General features: G+C 36.1%; 1 protein-coding gene across 1 annotated transcript in view; it reads right to left on the bottom strand.

Annotated features, from left to right (window-relative positions):
• The window catches only part of SNAP91 (synaptosomal-associated protein, 91kDa), a 179,686-nt gene that overhangs the window by 37,096 nt on the left and 130,773 nt on the right, over positions 1-11,817 (bottom strand). The window contains exons 15-22 of the mRNA XM_012001209.1: positions 10,638-10,652; positions 10,324-10,491; positions 3,548-3,655; positions 2,651-2,914; positions 2,355-2,432; positions 2,119-2,190; positions 1,627-1,710; positions 508-591 (exon numbers count right to left, since the gene is read on the bottom strand). Coding sequence (XP_011856599.1) covers positions 508-591; positions 1,627-1,710; positions 2,119-2,190; positions 2,355-2,432; positions 2,651-2,914; positions 3,548-3,655; positions 10,324-10,491; positions 10,638-10,652 — 873 coding nt within the window. The remainder of the gene's footprint in view (positions 1-507; positions 592-1,626; positions 1,711-2,118; positions 2,191-2,354; positions 2,433-2,650; positions 2,915-3,547; positions 3,656-10,323; positions 10,492-10,637; positions 10,653-11,817) is intronic.

The following is an 11,817-nucleotide window of genomic DNA, read 5'->3' on the forward strand; positions in this document are numbered from 1 at the left end:
TCACGCCATTCTCGGGCCTCAGCCTCCCGAGTAGCTGGGACTACAGGCGCCCGCCACCTCGCCCGGCTAGTTTTTTGTATTTCTTAATAGAGACGGGGTTTCACCGTGTTAGCCAGGATGGTCTCGATCTCCTGACCTCGTGATCCGCCCGTCTCGGCCTCCCAAAGTGCTGGGATTACAGGCTTGAGCCACCGCGCCCGGCCCGTCTTTTAAAATTATTTTTAAAAAATAATTTCAATTTTGTTTCAGATTTGGGGGGGCAAGTACAAATTTGTTACATGGATGTATTACGTGATGCTGAAGTTCGGAGTATGATTGATCCTGTCACCCAAGTAATAAGCATAGTACCCAATATTCAGTTTTTCAATCCTTTGCCCCCTCCCTCAATTTCATGTCTTGAAAGAAAAAGAAAACATGCACCCTGTAATTTATGTAATTTTTATAATTGTTACTTATAAAAATATATCCAAATTTAATTTCTACAAAATACCATTTTAATTGAATTACCAGCTAGTAGGTCTGCCGATGCTGATGAACTAGAAGCAGCCTGAGATGCAGGTTGGGGTTCAGAAGCACTACTTCCAAACGCATCTATCCATTGTGCAGCAGAAAAGTAAGAAAGCGTAAAAAGTAAGTACAGTAAGGAATTTAAGTATTATGTAGAGAAATGCAGAGACATGACAGTGTACAGTGAGCTTGTCTTTTGTGGGTGTGTGAAATGATCACATGAATTGAATTATGCTCCCACAGAGGTATTCTCTCAAAAAGAGTTCTAAAATATTAACAAGTAAAGGGAATTCTTTTCTTTTTTTTTTTTTTAAGAATAAAATTTTTGGACCAAACCCTGTCATCTGTCAAAACAGAAGCAAGGTTTTAAACTTTTAACCTAAAGGTATTAAAACAGAATTTTTCAATTTAAAATTATATTAAATGTTTAAAAAATTAATAGACTTAATTCAAGGAGCAGCAATATTATTTGTACCTACATGTCAAGGTTTAGTGTTTATTTGACACAAGTCTTGAGCTCCCAAATATCAGACACTGTAACATCTTTGTATTCCTCATGTATCCATCATGGAATGTCCACGATGCTTTAATGTACAGGAGGTACTCAACGTGGGTTAAGCTTTCTAAGGATGGTATTTAAGTTCAAGAGTTAATTCAGTACATCTTTCTGCCCTCAGATAACACATAAAGGCAGAGGGAAATATATTCAGTTTTAACTGGCTTGTTTTAATTTCTAAATTATTTATTAATAGGTCATGTTTATTTGGCTTTTAGGAACTTAGAGATGTTGATTTAGCCAACAGATCAGGATCACCAAAGAAGAACAGTAGAAGGAAATTCCAGTCAGGTAATTCTACATTAGGATGAACAAAAAGTTGAAAACATCAAGTGAAAAATTATGTGTTTTGTTAGGTCATGTATTGAAAATTATGATGAAATGATGAGGATGAAGATGATGATGGCAAAGAAATGAAAATGATCTTAACAACTTAAGTTTACATTTAAGAGATAGAAGTTTATATAGCCTAAAGAAAAAACGATAAAATATAATAAAATAGATCTAAAAATTATTCTGAAGAAAAAAAGATTCCTAAGTGTTGATGGAGGAGAAATACGCACCCCCAAAAAGGTCTATGACACCTGAAGAATCCACCTTTGCTGGCGAGGCAGTGGTTGCAGGAGATGGTGCTGCAAATGCATCCACTGCAGTAAGGCACAGACAGGAAAAAGTGCATGTCACCCAAGGGAAAAGAAAACCATGAGCCTTGACAAATGGCATCTTGGGATTTCATGGTTCACTCCAGGCAGAAAGACTGTAGACAATCTTAACAGTTAAGGAAAAGCAAACGGATTTTAAAATACACACTCTCCAGAACAAAATAAAATTTGACTCCTTGAGGTCAGAAGTTTCAGTGTGAAAAAAATTTTCACTAGCCTTAGATTTGAAATATTAACCCTCATCAGTTGATGATGGTACCAAGAGTGAGTTTTTCTTTTCCAATAAATTTTAAATTTAAAAGAACTCAAGAAAAACCCTCATGTCATATCCTTCTCTCCATGCATTACTCCCACAAGACATCTCTGAAGGCCTGACCTTGGCAAAGCACTCACCGGATAAGAGGTCAGCAGTGAGAGAACTCTCAGGCACAGGAGAGGCCCCTTGTGGTGGAGAGGAGAAAGCATCTTCCAAAAGTGAAACAAACCAAAACCAAGCAGAGGTAAGTAGTAGAAAGCTGAAATCAAAGTAAAAAATCTAACAAATGCATTATCACAGGTGAGTACTAAGAGCTTAATCAGGAAAACATCTAAGAAACTAAAGTGAAAAAAAAGGGTTGCTTTGGTTTTACCTGTACCAAACAGGTCTATGCTAGGAGCAGCATCTGGCTTAGGCGCTGCAGCAACTTCAGGAGCGGACTCAAATAAATCTAAGACCAAGAACACACATGCCTTTACTCAACTTGAACAATAAGCCTGACACAGCATCACTTCCTAGTCCTGAATTAGCACTTTGCAGAACTCTGAATTAAGCAGCAAATGGTTTCTAGAGAACCATTTAATTAAACAGTCTTCATGCAGTACATCTCAAGGACCAGAATTCAATCCACTAGACGGAAAGAAGTTGACAACAATAACAAAAAATTACCACCAAAGATATCTAGAGCAGGAGGAGCAGTGGTGGCGGTGGCAGCGGAGGTGGTGGTAGTGGTGGTGGCAGCGGCGGTGGCAGCGGTAGTGGCAGCAGCAGCAGCTGCAACGGCAGGAGCAGGAGAAGGAGCAGTTGCGGGAACCGGAGGGGCTGTGCTAGCTGTAGGGGTAACTACAGGAACACTGGTCTCAGGTGGCTTCATTGCAAAGAGGTCCAGCTCAGGTGCAGCCTCTGCACTACCTTCAGACGGGGCAAAGGGGTCTTTTGGAAAGGAAAGTGGAGACACACACAGCATCAGTAAGGAAAGAGACAAGAGACAGCGTCATAACTATGGCAAGAGACACCCTACACAGATATTTACACACTAGCTAGGTGTGAGGCTCCTTGGATTTAACTACTATCCTATTGGCAGGGGTTAGTGATTAGGATGTTTTTCTAAAGAAAAGGGGAAACTTAGTAGGTACCACAAGTTAGCAAACTAAAGCACTTTGCAAAGTGCTGTAAGATTAACCTACAGTCTAGGATCAGAGATTGCTATCCTTCAAATCTTCACTCAATTTGGTCAATCTGGTAGCTTTGAAAATCATTAAAACATGCCAATATATTTGAACTCAATGTTACAAAAGAGTACAATATAGCATTAGGAAAAAAAAAACATTAAGACAGCATACTTGCACTGACAAAAATTGTCAATCTTAAGAAATTGTCAATTTTGATAAGTATGTACTTCATTGTCTTAATGTTTTAAATGCTGGCATTATTTATTCAGTTATGATGAATGACACTTTACACTCAGAAGAAAATAAAATTAGAAAAACATATGGCCACTTCTAACTATGGGGGTTTTACATTAGGACAGAAAAATAACAGACTGGCTAATGACTTTAAACCCACCATTTCCTGAACATGCATCAAGTGCTGCTGCTACAGGGGTTGGGGTAGCTGGTGCGGCGGCCCCTTCGGATGCTGCAGGGGCCTCCCCAGGAGAAGCTGCAAAGGCATCTTGGGTGCAGTTTTTAAAACAATAGAAATTAAAAGAACAAAAAGAGAAGAAAATATAGTAAAAGAACCAAGTTAAATTGTGAAGAAGGCTCCCTTATACAACATGAATTTTTAAAAACACATTTTTATGGCTCATGCACTGTTGGTGGTCACAAAACAATTATTCTTTGCACACCTTCATGTTAGTTAACATGCAAGTGATATAGTGTTGATACTGCTGAGGTCTAATAGAATCCAAAAAGTAATGAGATTCTCATTGTATAAGGGCTCTGAGAAGCATGTTTTATGTATCATTAGAAATGGATGTAAAAATTAAAACAAAAAATATTTTTATTATGTAATTTCAGACATTAAACTTCCATGTCCAGGTAATACTGACTCACTGTGTTATTAAAATGTCCCTGTCTCATAGTTTCTAGCAAACATAATATTTTCTTTAATGCCAACAAAATTAAATATACAATGGCAATGTAAATAATTCTAGTTTTAAGACTTTTTATAATCTAGTACAGGCAAAATTACAGTGTTAACATGAAAGGTTTACTAAGCATTCCTAAGTGTTAAATCTTCACTATCCTTGAAAAGCATTTTCAAACATAACCAATAACTTATTTTAAAGACATAAAGAGATAAAAATAGGGTATGATACCATAATGCAATTACATTTTTCTAGTTATTCGAAAAATAATCTATTTTCAACAGATTAAAACTAGAGTTTCACATTTTAAGACTATAAGCATATTATTACTCATAGTAGAATATCATTAACATACAAGCAGCTGCAGTTTATAAATCCCCAATTTACAAATGGCTGATGTGTACAAATGCTTCCCAGTGTGTTTCTACCAACAAACAATGTTAGCTAAGGTAAAAAGTCCTTGAGCTTGCATAGAGATACTGTAGTTTCAAAAGTACAGAAGGAATGAAGCCATGATAAGCATGACAGGTTTAGGATAAGAAAACCCTGGAGAGTGAGACCAGCACCCACCTAGAACCTGTCACTTACCTGCTAAACTTCCCATCCCCAAATACGTCTTCTGCAATATCTACCCATGTTTCCTGGAACACTGTTCCTTCAGTCATGAAAATAACTTATCATATATACTTGGGAAGTGCTATACAGTATATGCTCTTCCTTGGTGATTTACTTAGTATATTAGGCTCTAGGACATGCTACTGTCAAGATACTTGTTTCTTAGTTTGACCTGGCATGTCCCAAACGGAGTATGAAACACTCTCTAGTAATGCAGAGTTCTAGTTTTATGCAGAATAATAAACATTAAACTAGATACTTACTTGGGTTAAAAGGCCCTTTACCAAATCACAAATATCCCTAGAAGGGACAACAGGACATCAGTTGTTCATATCTTATGGATTAATCTGATCTGATTGTTCCTCTTGGTTATACTGAGGAAATATATGTTCAACTTATTTATTATTAGAGACAGAATCTTGCTCTGTTGCCCAGGCTGGAGTGCAGCAGCACTATCATAGCTCACTATAGCTTTGAACTACTAGGCTCAAGTGATCCTCTGGCCTCAGCCTCCTCAAGTACTGGGATTACAGGCCTAGGGCACTATGCCTGGCCACGAATATATGTTTTGAGTGTCAGGTCAGCTGAGAGGCCAAATTAATAAAACTAAAGAAAGAAGAATACATCAAGGGATAAGGTAGGCATACTTTCTAAATGCCATATTAAGGATACTATACGTGAGGACTTAGGGCAACACACCCCCTAAGAGTGGGGCAGAAGAATATAAGAGAAGTATGAAGAGATTTTGGGAGGGCTGTAAATATTTTGCCATGAGTCAGGTTAGTTGTTTTCTTTTTTTTCATTCCTATAAAATTTGGAACCGAGGCCAATAATACTGCAAAGAGTAGAAACACATAGCAGTCATATACATTGCCATTATTAAATTTAATTTCTGTAGCCATCTTGTGATTTAGGTTCTACTGTCTCCATTCTGTAGATAACAGAACCAAAGCTCAAAGCGTGTGTGTTCTCATCACAAACAATAAGTGAGGCAATGTATATATGTTGATTAGCTCAACTTAGCCATTCCACAATGTATACATACTTCAAAACATCATGTTGTACATGATATATATATATATATATATACTTTTTCAATTAAAAATTATTTTTTAAAAGTCTGATGACTTGACTAAAGTTACACAGTAAGAAAATGGCAGAGTTAGGATTTGGCTCAGAGCTGTCTGACTGAGCTTTGTGTGTTTAGCCACTGTACTGCATTTTTTATGAAATATGCCTCATTCTACTATATTACTCCCTTCTTTATAATTGAATAAACATCAGTTACATTAGTGCCAGAGATCAAATAGATATTTATGGGCTGACCCCTTTAGGTTATCACTTATGTGTAAGGAGATAAAGCCCATATTGTTATAGCTACATCCTTAGAAGAGAATTTTAAAAAATCCCCTTGTCAGCAAGATGTCTCCTTTTAATGCTTCTCTTGTTACTTGAAACTAAATATTATCAACTTAATTCATCTACACCTGTCAGAACTTTTCTTAAAGGTAGGAGCTGCAGCTGCTCCCACCCCCAGCTGTTTGAATCTTCCTAGCCCCAAAGGAGACATGAATGAGTGTCCAGATGGTACCAGGCCCAATCACTGTCTGACTGCAGCCACAAAAGGGACCTTGAGTGAGAATTGCCCAGCTGAGCTCAGTCAGCCACCAGAACTGTGAGAGAGAGAATTTGAATTTGTTAAAAGACAAATGAAACTTTTTTTTAATATCTAGTTTTTTCATTATAAATGGCAGCATTATCTTTCCAGTATTGTAAACTAAAGCTATTTCCAGTTCAGTTCTCTTTTTCATGTTATTTGCAGTTAATTTCTACATTCTGTCAGTTTTTCAACCAGTGCTATTTCCTAGAAATGCATGCTCCTGCTGTTCGCTGTTCTTCAATTATGGACTCAGTCTAGGCCTTAACCCATAAACTGATCTGACTGCTGCAGACTAGTGTTTTTTTCCCTTCTAGCACTCTAAGAAAGAATTTTCCTCTCAAACTTTTTATCATGTGACTACCTCTCTCATGAGAACTGTTGTTTCCCCCAGCCTGACCTTTTCTCCCCATCTACTTTGGGCACAGAAGCCATCTTAAATCACACACTCAGCACAAAGGTTCCAATTGTTCTCAACAGCCCAAATGTCACATTCTGGTTCCTCTTTGTCCCCAAAGGTTCCAGGTTATACGGCTCTTACATGAAATCTAGTTGGAAGTGTTTAAGTATTGGTTTTAAGGAAGGTTGGTGAACTTAGTTTTTTGACCAACATATACCCAATGTGATCAGGGTTTTGAGGTAAGTTCTTTGGTTTTCCAGCCAACTGGTTTAATGTTTGCAGACTACTAACCTCATGAAGGTTTGCTCACAAATTGACACAGCCGATTGAAAGAGTATCCTTGGTGTGCAGAGGAATTAGCATCAATTTAGCATTCTAGTGTTTAGAGAGAAACCCTGTGTTCTTCAAATCAATGTGCTATTGTTGGTAAAATTTGCATCAATATAAAATAGGTTATTTTTAAGGATTTTATCTTTTATTTTTGTCAATATTTATAAATTTTACTAAATTTTTAAAGCATAACACTGCCTTGCAATCCTGTTCTGCATGATCATAAAAAGATCTCATTTCTTAAAAGTTCACTTTAAAAAATGAAGCATTTAATAAATGTAATGTACTGACAAAAATTTTTTAATGACTTACATGAACTACTTACATTGAAAGGACTAAAACATTATTTGTGTATCAATCAGAATATTTCTTTTAATAACAGAAATTTATTATTTTCAAAATTTATAATTTAAATATAGTACTAAAATACATTAACAGTTTTAATATTTCATAGAGATGAAACTAAATAGCCATCTTTCTGAAATTAAAATCTATTAAGCTTTCTTTCTAAAGAAATCTACTTAGTTGCTATATATATTGCATAGGACCTCAAAAAGGCATGTTTTAAAGTTGTAAAGTTATGCTGTGTTAAACAAAACTAACTGTTTTTCTGATTATTCTAGAGTTCTACTACTTGTCAATTGTAGAGAGACAAAGTATTTAAAAAATGGTCACACAAAATGGCCAAAGAGATTTTAGCTTAGGTTTTTATTAAAAATTAAATCTCTGAATAATTTCTTAAAAACCAATGAAGGGCATGAAAGAAATTACAGAAAATCACTGAAAATCACAAAACAGATAATGACATATATAGACTCCCGAACATAAAGGATGGAGATTTTATAGCTATCAGAAGCCAGGAGACAGTTTATAGAATTATACAGATCAATAGAATAATTATGATGTGATTTTCAGATGTAATTGTCATTGTACACTCATTTGTCAGCTAGATGACTGGAAAGGATATTGATAAAATCACAAGAACAGTCTCATTCTTTGGCAGTAAGTTACATGATTCTCTGCAGTACTCCTCCTTTAAGCTTATATTTAAAGCTATAAAGAATGCCATCATGAAAATTTTCTAAACATACAGGTTTTTCTACTTGATGAATATAGTCAAAGCAGAAACAAATGAAACAAAAACAGCATAATGGTGCAAAGAATATTTCAAAGAAATATCTTAGTCTCTGTTATTCTAGAGGGCTATGCAGGAAGTAAGATAGACTTGATTGATTTCTTTGAGGTAATCAACTCCTCATAAGTGGACTGAAAACAAAAATCTAAACAGCTAAGGCGTAGAAATGTTTCAGCACAAAATTATTATGCATCCTGTCCATATTTTCCTAACATTTTTTTTCTGTTAAGATAAGCCTATGAGAAACTACCCATAGCCACACCAATAACAGAGGGTGGGGGAAGGATAAATTTTAAATTAAAACATTTATTAAGTGTATTATCTATTATTATTATGGAACTTTCAAGCTAGAAGGACCTTAGAGATCTTCTAGACCAAGTTTCCAATTGTATAGATGGGAGAACTGAGGCCAAAGGAGGTCAAGAGGCTTACCTTAAGTCAGGCCTAAACAACTTTGACAAACTCTACTTCCCACCTGATTTAGATTTGTGGAAGGAAGAGGAAGTTGATTTTATAAATGTAAGCTAAAATTAAAATTTTTGGTTTCAAAGGATATAGGGGCATAAATGAAAACCTACCCTCTATAGTGGGTGACTCTTTTTAATTTAATTTTATTTTTGAGACAGGGCCTTGCTCTGTCACTCAGGCTAAATTGCAATGGCATGATCATGGCTCACCGTAACCTCCACCTCCTGGGCTCAAGCAATCCTTCTGCCTCAGCCTCCCAAGTAGCGGGGACTACAGGTGTGCACCACCACAACTGGCTAGTTTTTAATTATTTTGCAGAGACAGGGTCTCATTATATTGCCCAGGTTGGTCTCAAACTCCTGAGCTCAAGCAATTCTTCCATCTTGGCCTCCCAAAGTACTAGTATTACAGACGTGAGCCACTGCGCCAGACCATGGGTGACTCTTTATTCAAGGGTCTGCAATCCTTTCTCTCCTACTCTTTTACAAACAGATTTCTCCTGTAATAGGAATGACAGTACAGCAAGGCAGCAGAAAATGTCTTTTGTGTAGCAGTGGCAACAACGATGTGTCTAGTGGAGTGCTCCTTGTCTTGGATGATGTTGGCCAACCTTAGAGACTGGAGCATGGCATGTAGCAGAGTGGTAGGTGGCAGTGTGTTAAATGTATTTTTCCAGGGGTACATATTGATTACACCAAAGCCTGACAAATCTCTCCTGCTCTCACCATTTTCTTCCCCCAATTTCTTTACCATATTCTCAAAATGCCCTGGGAAAGATGTTATATGGTAATGAAGATATACAAAACTATAATGACTATAATATCACTTGATGTATGTGTTTGATGTAAGAACTTCTTTAGGTATGGACATTAGCACCACACAGATGGGGATACATATATGAATAAACCAGCTTCACATGGCTCCTCAGGTCCGGGCATATTATACTGGCAGAGTCCAAGATATTTTAGTGGGTCAGAATTTACATTTCCATGGAAAGCATATTTTTAGACAATCATTTCAAAGACTGACTTAAATCTGTTTTCAATCAGCCTTTCAGGTGCTACTTCAGATGTTTTCTCAGAGTTCCAAAAACCAAAGATTACCCAAGTTTTTATTTGGACAGAGCAAGCTTAAAGCTCTAAAAACAAGCACATCCCTAAACTCTCTTCAGAGGCTTCCAAACCTGAATTACTCTTATTTTTTTGCCCTAAATATTAAGAAATAACTTAGGCCAGTATTGCTCCTCCTACATTCCCCAAATATTCTCTGGGCTAGTTCTAATCTGGCCAAAAAGCTAAATAAACCTAAAGGTGACAGAGAGCTCTGGTACCACTTTTACACAGACACTGGAGAGCAGGAACATAAAGGCAGGAGTTCTGAAGGTAGCAACATGAATTCTAATGTTAAAAAACCTGAAAATCAAATAGGCCAGATACATTGCAATCTCTGCTATAAAATTATTAAAATTAAGTGAAGAGAAAGTTGATGAATTAAGTGAAGATAAATATATATGAATAAACATTGAAAAAGTACCTAAACACTCTGACATGCTGTTACATAACGTAAAAAAATTTAAAGACCTTAACTCCCAAGTAATTTTAGCAATCCTGAAAGGAACATGAAAATAGCGGCGAGACTAACTAACCTCCAAAGAGATCCACTTCAGCAGTGACAGCAGTAACAGTTGTAGTAGTGGAGGCAGAAGCTGAGGCAGTTGCAATTTCAGCAGTTGTAGTAGGAGGGGTAGGTTCTGGTGCAAATGGATCTGAAATCTGTGCTTCAGAGGGAACAGAGGAAAGTGCAGCCAAAGAATCTATATTTCACCAGAGACAGACAGCAAATGGAGAGAAGAAAAGCAGAGGACAAAAGATATACCAGACTCCAAATGATCAAACTGAGGACAGTTGTTACACACAGAAGTCTGTCAAAATGAAAGTTTAAAAACAAAGCTTTACTCACCCTCTCCCAAAAGGTCTATCGATGTCCATTGCATGGGAGCATATGAATAAATAAGAGCTAAAGTTGAAACATGCAACCATACCAATGTCCAAGCCAGATAAGGCACTAACTAAAAAAACCTTAGCTTTATGTGTCTTTTACACCATTTGTCATTAAAAACATAAATATGCTACCTATTATCATGGAACTTTCAAGCTAGATGGGACCTAGAGATCCTCTAGACCAAGTTTCACCTATAGACATGTACCCCAGATTTTATTAACAAGCAAATGGGTCACAAAACTACTTGTGCTATAGCTAACCTTATACATGAAGATATCAAAGTCATACGATCACATAATATTGATGAGTTTTCAAATACATGTTGGTAAATAATTTTAATTCTAATAAATTCTGGCAGTAATCCCATATTTCTCAAAAAAGTAGAAATTTCACTTTAAGCATATATAAAAAGAAACTGTTTTCCCATGTTTAAAATACACAGACACACAACACACACTTATTTGTGCTTCTGCAATATGAATTTACCATGAAAAAAATAAAAATAAAACACTCTATTATGGAGCCAAAGATGAGGATTTAAAAAATCCTCTGTATTCTTTCAGCCGATTGGGTTCATCGCCAGCCTGTAGAAATGCCAAATCTTACATGCACAATTTAAATTAAATTTACTAAAATGAATTTGCTAAAATTTGGTTGCTTTACACCAACAGGAAGAAAACGCTATCATTACAATATGTCCCCTGAAATAAAAATGTGTGATAGTACCTATAACCTCCAAGAAAAATTTAGAGACATCTGAAATGGCTATGGTCCTTGGAAATGAGACCATCCAATTAGGCTTATAGACTTTTAGAGTTTATAATTTACTGCCTAGCTATACAATATTCAAATATGCTTCAATAATAGAAGTGGCTTGATCTTATCAAACAAGATTGACAAAACAATTTTTTTTTTTTTTTGCTTAGTCAAATGAACAAACACATATCTGTTACAATTTAGCATCACCTTTAACCATGACTGGGTATCTACTGGGCAAATTATAGAAGTTTATTTCAATTTCTTAAAGTCTTATAATTTTTTATTTTATTTATTTTTTATTATTATTATACTTTAAGTTCTAGGGTACATGTGCATAACGTGCAGGTTTGTTACATATGTATACTTGTGCCATGTTGCT

Source organism: Mandrillus leucophaeus, unplaced genomic scaffold, assembly GCF_000951045.1.
Source record: "Mandrillus leucophaeus isolate KB7577 unplaced genomic scaffold, Mleu.le_1.0 Scaffold652, whole genome shotgun sequence".
In the NCBI taxonomy this organism is placed as follows: domain Eukaryota; kingdom Metazoa; phylum Chordata; class Mammalia; order Primates; family Cercopithecidae; genus Mandrillus; species Mandrillus leucophaeus.